This window comes from Myiozetetes cayanensis, unplaced genomic scaffold (genome assembly GCF_022539395.1).
Source record: "Myiozetetes cayanensis isolate MyiCay16 unplaced genomic scaffold, myiCay2020 scf28, whole genome shotgun sequence".
Classification (NCBI taxonomy): Eukaryota; Metazoa; Chordata; class Aves; order Passeriformes; family Tyrannidae; genus Myiozetetes; species Myiozetetes cayanensis.
Genome location: NW_026087499.1, coordinates 890603 through 904824, shown reverse-complemented (window position 1 = coordinate 904824; position 14222 = coordinate 890603). Strand labels below are relative to the sequence as shown.

Here is a 14222-nt window from a genome sequence, read left to right as displayed (position 1 = left end):
TTCATTTCTTTTTTACATCCCTCTTTCCTGCAGTTCAGGAAATCCTGTTGCATCCCTGTGGGTGCTGTAGGATTGTTCGTGCCTTGTGTGAATGGGTCTGGCTGCTGGGATTCCCAGCGAGGCTGCACTGGCTGTGCCTTGGTGATACTTTCTTTTTCAGCTGTGTTTGACTTTTCCCATGTCAATACTTTCTGTGTAGGTGTGCAGAGTGTTGGGTTTCCTCTGCCCACATCGCTGCTGTAGCAGCTTCTGGGACCTTGTCTTGCTCAGTTTTAGACTCAGGCTGTATGGAGAGAAAGGGAGATGGGAGCTGAGAGCAGGTGGGTGATCCCTGGGTGTGACACTGCCCGTGCTTCTACTCCTGTCACACTCACAGAAAAATGAACCCTGATTTATGCAGAACACCATTCCAGGCCTTAAAGCTCAGCCTAAGTGGTTGCAACTGTGCAAAATTTGGGGTAAGCAACTGCAAGGGGGACTTCAAAGCAAGGATTTGCCGAGAGGCTGCAGATTTTGGGTAGGGGTCCTGGCCGCAGAGCAGCCCCAAAAACAGAGTGTGGCTCCTTAGCACCCTGAGAGCAGGGGATGGGTCAGCTCCATCCCAGCATCAGCCTTTGGCTGCATCCCTCAGCATATTCCCACTCCTCCCTTTGAGCTGATGCACTCACCACAAGCTTTCCTTTTGAGAGTCAAGTGATCAGAAAAAGGGAACACAGCTTAACACGCAGCAGAGCCGCGGAGGACGAGGGGAGGGGAGGACAGGGAAACGCGGCACCAGTGACTCAGTGGGGGCTGGAAAGCTTCTGTTTCAGGGTGGAGAAACCTGGAGCTGTCCTGACTCCCTCGCAGAGGTTGTTCTCCTGGAAAATTTACAGCTCAGAGCTGATTGTTTGGCTTGGCACCATGGTCAGGATGCTGCCTTGTAAACTTAATAATAGCTGCCCTCTTTTTAATTTGTTTGACCTTGACTACAGTAATTTATTATGTGCATTAGAACTTTTTTTTTTTTAAAGAAGAAAACGCAAAGAGCACAGCAACAAAGCCTTTGGCTCCCTGTTCTTCCTTCCATGGTGCTCTGGGTTTGGACTCCTCGGGCTGATGACGCCCTGAGCTCTTGCAGTTGTGAGGGACGAGTTGAGAGGAGAACATTAGACAATTTCTTAGAAAGGAGCTTCTCCAGGTTTGTGCTGTGGCAGTTTGCTTTTCCGGTATATATGAGTCTGGGTTGTTCCTTTTTTTCCTGACAGCCCCTTTTGAGGAAAAACTCATTCATATTTTCAAAGACCCTCTTTGCAGGCAGCTCAACGCTCAGGAACAACCCAGTATTTTGTGTCTCTACCAATTCTTGTAGATCTCTCTGTCTCTGCAGAGGCCAGGACACAAAGAAAACAAGATCTCCTCTGGTTGTGTGATCTACTTTTTTTTTTCTTAGTGCTTAAAGTGAAAGCAGCTGCTGGCACAGCCTTCCTTGGGCTCTCTCTCCCCTCACTTGCAGATTTGCTCTTTGTTTGTTTGTTTGGATGCTCACAGAATTTTGCCTTGTCTTTAGTGTTGGGTTAAAATAGTCACTGTTGGCCGAAGTTGCTGGCCCAGGAGTGCAAACCCCTGTGTGTGTTGCAGAGGAGCCCTCGTTCCGCTGCGAGGACTGCGATGAGCTCTTCCAGTCCAAGCTCGACCTGCGGCGGCACAAGAAGTTCGGCTGCAGCGCCGTCAGCTCCCTCTACGAGACCCTCAATGACGAGATCAAGCAGGAAGGTCTTGGAGATGGACAGGTCTATGAGTGCAAAGACTGTGAGAGGATGTTCCCCAATAAATACAGGTACCCAAACAGTGCCAGACCCCCCTCTGGCCTCCCCTCTCTGTTGTCCTTCACCAGCCTGTCCGAGGATGGAGACACGGCACCGAGGGGGGAGCTGGGCAGCTTGGGATGGCTGCAGGGATAAACCTTGCCTCTCTCATAGGGCTAAGCACTGTTCATTTTGGGATCCTGCAGTGTCAATTAGCTGTTGGGCAGCATTTTATTTCACCTTGTTTTTGTAGACTGATGCTTTTCCTTACTTGTTGGGAGAGGCACCCAGAGACTGTTGATGGGAGGTTTAAATGGTTGTTTTCTGGGTTCCCTGTGACTCCTTCAGGGCTGTGACAGAGCTTGAGAGACCTGGGTTTGGGATCATTGCAACATCTGCTCTAGTTCTGAGGGAGAACAGTGGAATTAGTTCTGCCAGCATGTGTGTGAAGGCTTTTTATAGGTAACTCTTGGTCACTGGAGGTCAGAGAGGTGTCCTTACCTGAGATCTCTTAGCATGGTCATGAGCTCCTGTTTGATCTTGCAGAAGCAATTAAAAGATTCTATTCCAATCAAAATTTTGGCTTTGTTTGTGTTCACCAGGCATTTTTATAGTAGAAATGTGAAAAGGAAAAAAAGCAGATCGGATATTCTCCAGCTTATGGTTTACTTGCAATAATTATTCAGTTATTATTATAATAAGGCGACTCTAAACAAGAATTAAACTTCTTTTAAAATAGGAAAAACCTTTTGGGCCACTGGGATTCATCTGAAAATTTGCATCTTTTAAGCATAATGTGGCAGTAATCAAACACAGGTTTTAAGAGATCTTTGAGATTTTTGATTCAATGGCAAAGTGAGACGCAAATGGTAAAACATTAGGGGCCAGCTTTAAAAAGTTGAGGGGCTTTTTTAATCATTTTGAGATTGTGTTTATTTGCATCCTAAGCCTTTATAAAAGCCTTTATAAAATTCTATAAAACCTGAGTTTTCTCTGTTTACCGGAGGCTGAAGTTCTCACATACTCATTTCTTTTGAGTTCTCAGATGAACAAGCCCCGTGCACCACAAGGTTTGTTATAAACTGTGAGAACTGGCAATCCCCTGTCAGGCACTGCGTGAGCAGAGCAAAAACCTTGAGGTTAAAGCCAGTGTAAGGCCTGTTTCACTTCAGCTGAACATTTAAAAACACGCTTTTGTCACTTTGAACTTAATTATATTGAGACTTTCAGATCTTTGATCTAGGTGAGTGAGGGGAAAAATCTATTTTAGGAAACTTAGAGAACAGTGAAATGTAAAGAGCATTCCCTGATGTATCTGCACCAAAAAGGTCTTTGCTTGGCTGGGCTGTGGGAGGTGTAAAAGTTGGGGATAGATACCGTGATACCTGTCTGGGGTCCTTGTTAACCCAGCAGGGTGTCTTTATCCCTCACCTTATGTCTCTACATTGGCCACTTTCCATTAGATAATGAGAGTGCAAGTTCCTTTTTTTTTTTTTTTTCACCTGAAAAGACAAGGGAACTTCCTTTAAATGTTTTAAATCTGTTTAATTTTACTAACAGTTCCAATTCTTTGATCCATTGGTGTTAGAAGTTCTCTCCTCTTTAGCTTCCAGCACTCTCTACTTTTCATGTTAACTTGGAAAATTCCTTTCGAAATGTCTGTGTTGTATCCTCTTTGTAACCCCTGGTTATTCCTGGGGAGCTGGACTGGCACCATGGGCTCACTGGGTTTGTTGCCTTTTTGACCATTAATTCCCAGTATTTGGGAATGTGTAATATAAAGTTCACTTTTTTTGGATGGGGAAGAGAGAGTTGGCAGCATCCCCATTTAGCTGTTGGATTAGTGGGGCTGGAAGGGAATGTCCACATCCTTCTCTCCCCCATCAATCTGCCACGTTTAAGGCCACTAAACACACAATATACCCACTGAGTGTGCCTAGACAGTCTTAGAATTTTTCAGAAGTTAATACAGATCAAATCAAGAGTGCCACTGGGGACCTGAAATTGAGCATTTAGCAGCTGACTAAATAAATAAATGTTTTGCTAATCCCAGTAGGTACTTGCCTCTAAACAGTATATTAGTTTGTCCATATTTGCTGTAAATAAACTCATAAATCACAGTTAAAAGGAGCGTATTTTTGGATGTATATATGAAAGGTTTGTGTTACTTTGGATGTGTGGAAAATCTGGTAGTTTTAAGAACCCCATTTCTTTTAGCAAAATGAATATTGCTTCTTTAAAACGAGTGGATTGGCAGTTTATAGGAGGCACGGCCATGAATATTAACCATCTAGCTGGAGGAAGGGGAGGTTCTCCAAGGGACCAGCAGTCTGGTGGCTGCAGAGGTTTGGATGGAGAGTGGCCAGACTGGCTGCAGTCTCCAAACCCACTCGTGATGAACCACCTCCCACCCTGTCGGGGCACAGCGATGTCCGTGCAGGGCAGCTGTGGGTGCAGTCACCCTTTATCTGGGGGTGCAGTCACCCTTTACCTGTGGGTGCAGTCACCCTTTTTCTGGGGGTGCAGTCACCCTTTTTCTGGGGTGCAGTCACCCTTTATTTCTGGGGGTGCAGTCACCCTTTTTCTGGGGGTGCAGTCACCCTTTATCTGGGGGTGCAGTCACCCTTTTTCTGGGCACTTTAAAGGACACCAGGTGGGTGCCCAGGGCTGGGCTGTGGTCTCTGCCCTGCCCGAGGTCAGCCCTTCTCTCCTCCCCAGCCTGGAGCAGCACATGGTGATCCACACGGAGGAGAGGGAGTACAAGTGTGACCAGTGCCCCAAGGCTTTCAACTGGAAATCCAACCTGATTCGGCACCAAATGTCTCACGACAGTGGGAAACGGTTTGAATGTGAAAACTGTGTTAAGGTACAGTGAGGTCACGGGGCACTGTGGGGGGGCTTCGCCTGGGGAGGGCCCTGGGACCCTGGGGAGGGGGTGCAGGGGATGGGTGGTCCCTGCTGGCACCGGGCAGGGCAATATGGGGAGCGGTGCCCCCGCTGTCCCCAGCACAGGGAGAAGAGCTGTCCTCACTGTCCTGGGCATCCCATGTGGGGGTGGAGCTCAGCCCTACCCCAACCCTTTGACCATTTCCCAGGTGCTGGGGTGGCAGATGTGGGTGAGCAAACACCTCCTAAACCACCAGCATCCCACAGCGAGGGAGTCTCTCAGCAGCCCGGCAGGGCACCCACAGCCCTAATCTGTGTCATGAGCGCCTGTGACCAAAAAAAAAAAAAAAACCCCAGATTGTCAAGTTTTCCACGTGTAGTCTCTGCTCCTCCTGCTTGCCTCGCCCTGCTGACGGAGCTGTCCCTGCAGGTGTTTACGGACCCCAGCAACCTCCAGCGGCACATCCGCTCGCAGCACGTGGGGGCTCGAGCCCACGCCTGCCCCGACTGCGGCAAGACCTTCGCCACCTCCTCGGGCCTCAAGCAGCACAAGCACATCCACAGCACTGTCAAACCTTTCATATGTAAGTTGTCACGGCCATGGCAGGCTGGCGCTGGCTGTAATTGCAGGTATCCTGCGGGGCCCCCCAGCCCTCCTGTCCCCCGCTGTAATTTTAGAGCTCGGAGCTCCAGATGAAATTCCTCTGCTGTGATTTCTCTTTTTTTCTTTTCTTTTTTTTTTTTTTTTTTTTTTTTTTTGGTGTGCTCCTTGTTTTTTCAGTAAACATGCGTGGCAGTTTTTGACTTTCTTGACGAGTTAAGAGCTGAGTCTCTCAGCGGTCCCAGCGATGCCATTTTCTGGTATCTTTTCTTTCTCTCATCTTTTTTTGCCTTAGTAATTTTTGAATGTTCCTGTTGATGACATAGATAAACAGCTGACATGGCCTGGTTGAAATGTTTTTTCGGGGATGCCTCAAATCCTGTAGCCACTGTAAAGAACTTGGAGTAGTCACAGAGATTGAGAAGGTGTTTTTTAAAAATAGTTTTTTTCTTCTTTATTTACTGCATGTTTCATCTAGATAATGCTGGAAGCCAAATAAACAGCAGATGAACTGTGTCCTCAGTGCTCTCCTTAGTGGGATATTTCCAGAAGGGCATTTTCCTTGGAGAGTCATCCATCTCATTCCTTGTCATTCCCAGGGTTGTATATTTTTTTAATTGACACAGCACCAATTGGGTTTGGGTAACTGAGCAGGAAGGTGGTTGTGTCACAACAAAGCTCCAGGAACTTTAGGGATCACTTCCTGACACTTCAGAACACGTCGTTCAGGCACAGGCCGGGATCTGGGTTTGATTCCAGGCTTTGATGTTAGGGTAGGGAAGGCACTGAACCCACTCCTGCCTTTTTTCCCTGCTGCTGTAATGGGAACAGCATGCAGGAGTGTCCTGGGAGACCCGTTTCATTAACGTGTCCCGCGGTAATCAGCTGGGTGTCAGCGGAGGAAGAAGAAATGCTCTTCTTGCTCATTTTGCTGCCATCTCTCATTGGGCGACGGGCACATGAAAGAGGTGATTTGACTCAGAATTGCTGCAGCAGATGAGGGATTTCTCCTCATAATCTCCTCACTCTCACCTCATCAGAATTAGGGGGTTGTCAGGCCAGATCAGTGTGTGAAACAACTGTACCTGTCAGTAAGGCTGGCAGGGAGGGAGGGAGGAGCATTAGTTGGTCCCTGACTTGTAGGGCTGGGTGTCAGGAGAGCTCAGATTCGTGTCCTTGCCTGCCCAACTGCAAACAATATCCTTCCCCCTCTTTGTCTCTGTTTCCACGCTCACAAAGGGTGATAACAGCAGTTCTCCGGTGGAAGGAGCGTGTTCCTTCACCACCACGTAGGATTTATTCCCACGATGAAAGAGGCACCAGATAATAAAAAGTCACAGCGTTTTGATGTGTAGGAAAGTTTGGGTGGGAATTTTGTCTCACTTTGCCCTGCTCCTCCCACACCAGCAAAGTTTGTAGGTGAAAGGGGTCATAAAGATCCACGCTTTGAAAGCTTGGTATTTGCAGGTTGTTAAAGAAAATGCTGATATAGCTTCGCTTGGAAATTTAGGTTGGATAGACGGAAGAAATCCTTCCCTGTGAGGGTGAGGAGGCCCTGGCACAGGTTGCCCAGAGAAGCTGTGGCTGCCCCATCCCTGGAAGTGTCCAAGGCCAGGTTGGACGGGCCTTGGAGCAACCTGGGCTAGTGGAAGGTGTCCCTACCCATGGCAGGGAGTGGAACTGGATGAGCTTTAAGGTCCCTTCCATCCCAAACCCAAACATTCCATGACCATCTTTACTGAAAATTCCCCCAAATTTGATCAGGAGTAGCACATCCCCTCAGATTTCTGTAGAGCTGCTTGTTGAGGCATTCCCTAGGATGGGATTTACCCCAGGGGAAAGGTGCTGGACCCCCTCAGCCACCCCCTCGGCTGCTCTTGCCTGTTCTGGCTCCGGGGAAGGGGGAGCCGGGGTGGGGGAGGCTGGGGGAGCTCCCGGCGAGCCCGAGCCATTTCCTGGTAATTTCATATCGCTTTTGTTGTTTGGTTCCTGTTGACGCTTTAGGTGAGGTCTGTCACAAATCCTACACGCAGTTCTCCAACCTGTGCCGCCACAAGCGGATGCACGCGGACTGCCGCACGCAGATCAAGTGCAAGGACTGCGGGCAGATGTTCAGCACTACCTCCTCCCTCAACAAGCACCGCCGCTTCTGCGAGGGCAAGAACCATTACAGCCCCGGCGGGATCTTCGCCCCCGGCCTGCCCCTGACGCCCACTTCCATGATGGACAAGTCCAAGCCCTCTCCCAACCTCAACCACGCCAGCCTGGGATTTAATGATTATTTCCCATCCCGCCCGCACCCGGGGGGCCTTCCCTTCTCACCTGCCCCCCCAGCCTTTCCCGCCCTCACCCCGGGGTTCCCGGGCATTTTCCCACCCTCTCTATACCCCAGGCCCCCCTTGTTACCGCCCACACAACTGCTCAAAAGCCCCCTCAACCACACTCCAGACGCGAAGCTCCCCAGCCCCCTGGGGAACCCGGCCCTTCCGCTGATCTCTGCAGTGAGCAACAGCAACCAGGCCCCTTCCGGGGAGGAGAAATGTGAAAGCAGCCTGGAAAACTCCTACCTGGAGAAGCTAAAAGCCAGGAACAGTGACATGTCCGATGGCAGTGACTTTGAGGATGTCAATACAACCACGGGCACGGACCTGGACACCACTACGGGCACGGGATCTGACCTGGACAGCGACGCAGAGAGTGACAGGGACAAAACAAAAGACAAGAGCAAACAAATGGAGACCAAGCCAGATTTTGTCAGCAGCTCTGTGTCTGCGAGTTCCACCAACACCACCAGTGAGATCCCTCTCTTCTATTCTCAGCATTCCTTCTTCCCTCCCCCCGAAGAGCACCTGCTGCCCACCACGGGAGCAGCCAATGACTCTATCAAAGCCATCGCCTCCATCGCAGAGAAGTATTTTGGGCCTGGCTTTATGGGGATGCAGGAGAAAAAGATGGGTTCGCTCCCATATCATTCCATGTTCCCCTTTCAGTTCCTCCCCAATTTCCCCCATTCCCTCTACCCTTTTACGGAGCGGACCCTCAACCACAACTTGCTGGTCAAGGCAGAACCAAAGTCACCCAGGGACCTCCACAAAGTAGGCAGCACCAGCTCGGAGTCCCCCTTCGATCTCACCACGAAGCCAAAAGAGATTAAGCCAATCCTGCCGCCCCCGAAGGTCCTGCCAGCCCCATCCTCAGGGGAGGAACAGCCACTGGATCTGAGCATTGGCAACCGCATCCGAGCCAGTCAGAACGGAGGAAGAGAGCCACGGAAAAACCACATTTATGGGGAGAGGAAGCTGATGGCAAGTGAAGTCTTACCCAAGATTTCCCAGTCTCAGCTGCCTCAGCAGCCGTCCCTGCACTACGCTAAGCCATCACCCTTTTTCATGGACCCCATCTACAGGTATTAACATACCCTGCCTTAAGCCTTTCTCTAGCCAGCTCATTTTCTAGCTGACATCACACCTTGAGGCAGGTGGTGGTGTAGGTTGCTTGGAAAGAGCAGTGAACTCCTGCTGTGGGTGTTCGTGCTTCTCAACACGCTGAGTTTCCTGAATGGAAAGGGCAGAGTAATTGCAAGGAGCCCTTGTAATCAATGTGTGTAAAGAACACATCCTTATTTTGATAAAGAAGAAACTCGACCTATTTAAGGACTCTCCCACGAGCCATCGCTAAGATGGCACTTCTGCTGGGGAAATTCCAGAGGTTTGATTCGATAAGAATGCAGAGTTCAGATGCCTCGGAGCCTGGGCTCTCTCATGGCTTGGGAATGAGTCAGGAGCCCTGGGAGCCTGGAAACGCAGCTCTCCCACTGACTGACTCGATGGCCTTTTGTGAGCCACTTCACCTTTCTTCCTCCCACCCCCTTTTTCTTTCTAATGCCTTTTCTGCAGAGTTTCTCAGCTCGGAGGAGCGGCTGCTGCAGATCGAGTCTGACGGAACTTGTTACTCTTGGAGTAACAAGTACTGTGCAAACACATGGTAGTGTGTTACTACCCAGAGCTCTCCCAGATATGTTTCTTGCAGACTTTTCTTTCTTAGGAGACAGCAAGGGTTTTCTAGTGTCACTTGAACAGATGGATTTTGAGGAGGGCCTGATGCCTTACGTCATGCCTAGAAATGAGCTGAGCGTGGAAGGCGTGTGTAGAGCAGGCTGGGTGAAGTTATCCAAGTGCCAGTTAAGCTTACAGAAGGAATAAATTCAGGAGCTGCGAAGGGAAGACTTGGGCCTTTCGTTGTTTGAGAGGTTTTTGTAAAAACCTGTTTCTAAAGGAAAATGATTTAAAGCTTTATGGTGAGGGTACCAGTAAATTTGTGGCTTACCCATCCAGGCACCGGAGCCATCTTTGGTGTCGTCCTGCTGTGGTTGAGGTGGATGTGGCATGTTTGATTTTAGCAAAGCCCAGTGAAAAGAAGGGTCCTGAACTAGTTTGATATAGACATTTGCATGTCAAAATGTTAGTTAATGTTAATTTAGATATTAACATGTCTAAATGCTTGGTGTCATCTATTGGGATACCTGGAAGGCTCCTGGATTCAGTGTCCAGCCGGTTCCTGGAGGTGGACAGTTTGTCCTTGCATCCCTTGAGCTGAATGTGAATTGTGTGCCTAGTGACCCTCACTGTATCCAGCCTGCTGGAAGGCTGATGGATGTGCTGCAGGAGCTGCTGTTTTGCTGGTGCTGGAAAGCCTCAGAGTCACCACGGTGTGACGTGTCAGCACCGGGATGGGTCACTTGAGCATTCAAAGGGCTGCAAACAACACCAGAACCTCGCCAGTGTCGCTGAGGCTGCTGCCTTCAGCTGATAACTGGGGGGAAAAGTGATGTCAGTGTCTGGCCAGGCCAAGGAGCTGCTGGGCTGGGATTAGTGAGCCCTGGGTGCTGGCTCTGCCAGCTCAGGGGGTGATGCAGCACTGCGTGTGTGCCATCTGCGATGCAAACACTGCATCCCAGCCCAGGAGGTGCCATGTCCTGCCTGGGACACACTGTGGCCATCTCCCATCTCCTCTTGGAGAAATCAGTCCTGATATGAACAGTCCAGCATTCGTTTTTGTAAAAAGTACTCCTGGGGAAAACAAAAAGAAAAAAAGTCAATAAATGGGATAGAAAGGCAAAAAAAAAAAAGTGTTCCCGTCGGATCCTGCCACCTCTGGGCATTCTCAGCAGGACTGTTAAAATAACATGGGCTGGAAAAGCCACTGCCAATTAAAATAGCGGCCTCGGGAAAACCGTAAAGGTCCAGAAGACAGATGGAAGTGAGGAATGGGGGCATCATTTGTTGCATTCCATGGGATGCATATAGTTTTAGTAATATATTAAAATAGAAAGGCAGCGGTGGGGTTGCTTGCGAATCAGACTTCTGATGTAATGAGCTAAACAGCCCAGCTTCCAAGTCCCAGCTTGAAAAATATGGAAATATTTTGTTTCTAAACTTCCCTTTATCAGACTCTCTCACATCATTTGGCTCCTTCATTTTTCTCCCAAAGGCCACTTAAATCCTTGACATTTTCTCCTGGTGATATAATTTAATGCAGCCAGACAGCCTGAAACTGGGGCAGTTTTTAGCTGGGCCTGTGAAGGTGACGTTCTCAGGCACTGGGCTCAAACCATCGGCTTAATCCTCCGGGCTCTGACGGGGGTGTTTGGACGGTGCTGTGTTCCCATTCCCAGTGCTGGGAGATGGCAGAGCTGGTGAAACGCTGTCAGCTCACCAGGTTTCATGTCTGTGGGCAGGCAGGGCTGTCTCCAGTCACCTCTGCCAGGGTCAGGGATGTTCCCTTGGGCATCACAGCCCCACGGAGAGCAAAGCTGGGCCGGTTGGGGGGCTCAGGGAGCAACTTCTTAGATATTCTTTGACAGATTGTTGTTTTTCTGACAGTTCATGCCCATAAAAGCACATACCTTCCAAAGCCCCGTAACTCTGATGGCATTTCCAATCCAGCTCTTCTCTCTCCCTCTGCCCAAGAAGAATTAAATGCAGATTAAGTACAGTTCACCAACTGCACTCTGCAGGGCTCTTCTTTAAACTCTTTGGTAATTTGATCCATGCACCAATCAGCTGAAATGCAGCAAAATAATTTGCTCTCATTTATGCTGGACTAATGTAGTTAAAATTACTCTTACTCTTGGATTTCTGCTGTTTGAGCTGGATGGACTCAATTCCAGTCATTTAAAGAGGCAGCTGTGTTTGTTGGAGCTGCTTCCACAACACTTTTTTCCCACAGAGGACATTTCAGTTTGTCTTTTCGGTGATTCCACACCACGGTTTCCCTGCAAGTAGAATATTTTGTGAAAGCAAAGCCAGTAATTTCAAAAATAGGAGCCTCACTTTCGGGTTGTTTTTGTATATCAGGGGCTTAAACATGAAATATTTGAGTGGCCCAAAGTGATACCAGAGGAACTCGGGTTTCTGAGGTGCTTCAGAACTCTCCCACCAGTTCCTCCCTTGTTAAATTGTTGTCCACACGTGCTTACCAAAGAAACTCAATGCAAATTATAGCTCAGCTGCAAGGGAGGAAAGAAATATGAAACACCTAATGATTTCAGCACGCTTGGGGCTGCAAAGTCTGGCCTGGTGTTAACTCTGAGTAAATACAAACTCTCAAAGACAATTTCTTTTCCGTGCAGGGACTCCAGAGCTTCTCCCACCCAGACATTGCTTTTGCTGGAAATGCAGGGTTTTCATGACATTTCACAAGAGCAGAGGTTTGTAAACCACCACAGCAGGGCAGGAGCAAAACATTTCCTTAGTCCTCAGTCTGGTGGGTAAACAAATACTGCCCAAAGGAGGGGATCTGTGTTCATATGGTTTCCAGTGCCTTTTGCGGGGTATTTGTGGGTCAGAATTTGGAGTCTGCAGTAGAAGGAGAAGGAAGACATTTGTGTCAGTAGGAGAATAACCCCCTGTGTTTGATGGAACCCTCCTGCAAAGGGTTTGGCTGTGGCACTGTGAGGTATGTAACCCTCTGTGTTGTTGTCCAGCAGGGTGGAGAAGCGGAAGGTGACAGACCCCGTGGGTGCCCTAAAGGAGAAGTACCTGCGACCCTCCCCGCTGCTTTTTCACCCCCAGGTAACAGCAGGGACGTGGTTGTGCCGTGTGGATTGAATGCCAGGGGGGTTGAGATGGAGCTGGTGCATCACTGGGATCAGACTCCTCCTCATCCAGGGGCTTGATTGGAATATCCACTATGTTCCACCAGCTACTTCCAGACACTTTCATCCGTACCTGGTTGGAGGACGGTGGCAGTTATGCCTCCTTGTTCCTTTTGCATTACCAGAAGAACAGGGATGTGGTTTGGGCAGCTCTGCTGAACTCCCCGTTCACAGGCCAGAATGCCTGTGTGGTTTTTCCTTCAGTGTGGTCATTTGTACCTGCCTGGTGCTCCCTGACATCATCTGCAGTGCATGGAAGAGCCGGGCCCTGGGCTCAGCTCTGCCTGCTCCGAAGGCGTGTGACGGTCACCAGCCATCCCCGTCCCTCCTGCTGTGGCCAGGCTGGGATCCCAGCCCCCTGGTCCTCATTGTGCTCTCCTTTATATTCACATGCATTGTTCTCCCCTGATAATGTTTCCCACCTTAGATAAATAACTTGCAGGTTTGTGAAAGCTGGGTCCTGGTTGCTTTCACAGCTAAACTTAGTTCCCTCATTGTTTCGCACCAGCCTCAGAGTTTGGTTAATAACTTCCCCCGATTTTTCCTTCGTCCAGGCTGGATAATGGTGACAGGCTGGCCAGGAACATCCTGTGTTTGTGTGAGTTAGAATAGTGGGGATATCTGCCTGTAAAGAATCTGATAGCAGGGAGGAGCCAGTGTGGCAAAGCAAACCAGCGAGACGATGAGAAACGTCCAGACCCTGAGCAGGAGCGAGCTCTGGGTGGAAGGTTGTTAACATTGTTCCCGAAATCCTGACCACGTCCTCTTCCCATGGCGATGAAAAGATGTGGAAGGCCTGGTTATCTCTAGCAGCTTATCACACAGAATAGCTGAAAATTTACAATCACTCGAGCCCCAAACTTCCTGATAACTGGTTTTAATGAAGCGTGTGCTGAGTACAGATCATTGGGTCTGGAGAGCTGCTGTTCCCAGGCTGCAGTCCATCAGGTAGCAAAAATACAGCACAGGAAGATGGGTCATTTGTTCCAGAATATGTGAGATTTTTGCTATCAGATCCCCTTCCAATATTATCATGGAATGTCCTGAGTTGGAAGGGACCCTCAGGGATCATCAAGTCCAATCCTGGCCCTGCACAGACACTCCAGGAATCCCACCCTGTGCCTGAGAGTGTTGTCCAAACACTCCTTGAGCTCTGGCAGCTTTGGGGCCCTGACCACCACCTCCCTGGATCCTAGATTCCTAAAATCCTGGATGTTTTCCTAAGAAATCATATGTTCAGGGTTCCTGCTTCTGCTTTCTTCATTAGGACCAATGTTCCTATGCTGGGCCAATCAGAGGCACGTTCTACCTGGTCTTCTCTCACTCTAAACACGAGTCTGGCCTCAGCCCTTTCCTCCGTGACTCATCCCCCAGCTCTCACAGAGCCCTCAGTGGGATGTGAGGAAGCAGAAGACGTGATAAAAGTGTTCAGAAGAAATTTTCTCTCTCTGAATGAATTTCAGGCAGCTCTTATTTTTCAGCCAGTCGTTGGCAGAAGTTCCTCTGCTCTCTGGGAGTTTTCCTACATTGTCTATTCCAAATTAAACTCTGCACAACATAAATAGCCGGTGTAACTTTTTGATAACTTAATGGAGGACCTTTTCTTACCTGTTACGTTTCTTTTCTTCTCCCTTTCTTCTTTATTATAACCAGGCAGTTGTTCCCTAAATAGCAAAGTGCCTTTGCCGCTGGAGAGGCCGTGGCCAGTGTTTAGAATTTTCAAACCAGCCCACGGCTCTGAAGGCAGCAAACATCTCTGACTAAGTGCCTAAAGAACAGGGCACAACAAAGG

The 14222-nt window shown here is 49.1% G+C and overlaps 1 protein-coding gene across 6 annotated transcripts in view; it reads left to right on the top strand.

Annotated features, from left to right (window-relative positions):
• The window catches only part of PRDM16 (PR/SET domain 16), a 241775-nt gene that overhangs the window by 209136 nt on the left and 18417 nt on the right, over window positions 1–14222 (top strand). For 5 of the 6 annotated variants that reach the window (XM_050322468.1, XM_050322472.1, XM_050322470.1 and 2 more), the window contains 5 exons: window positions 1621–1819; window positions 4506–4653; window positions 5104–5257; window positions 7279–8680; window positions 12260–12347. In XM_050322468.1, coding sequence (XP_050178425.1) covers window positions 1621–1819; window positions 4506–4653; window positions 5104–5257; window positions 7279–8680; window positions 12260–12347 — 1991 coding nt within the window. The remainder of the gene's footprint in view (window positions 1–1620; window positions 1820–4505; window positions 4654–5103; window positions 5258–7278; window positions 8681–12259; window positions 12348–14222) is intronic. The other variant, XM_050322469.1, reaches the window with a different exon arrangement.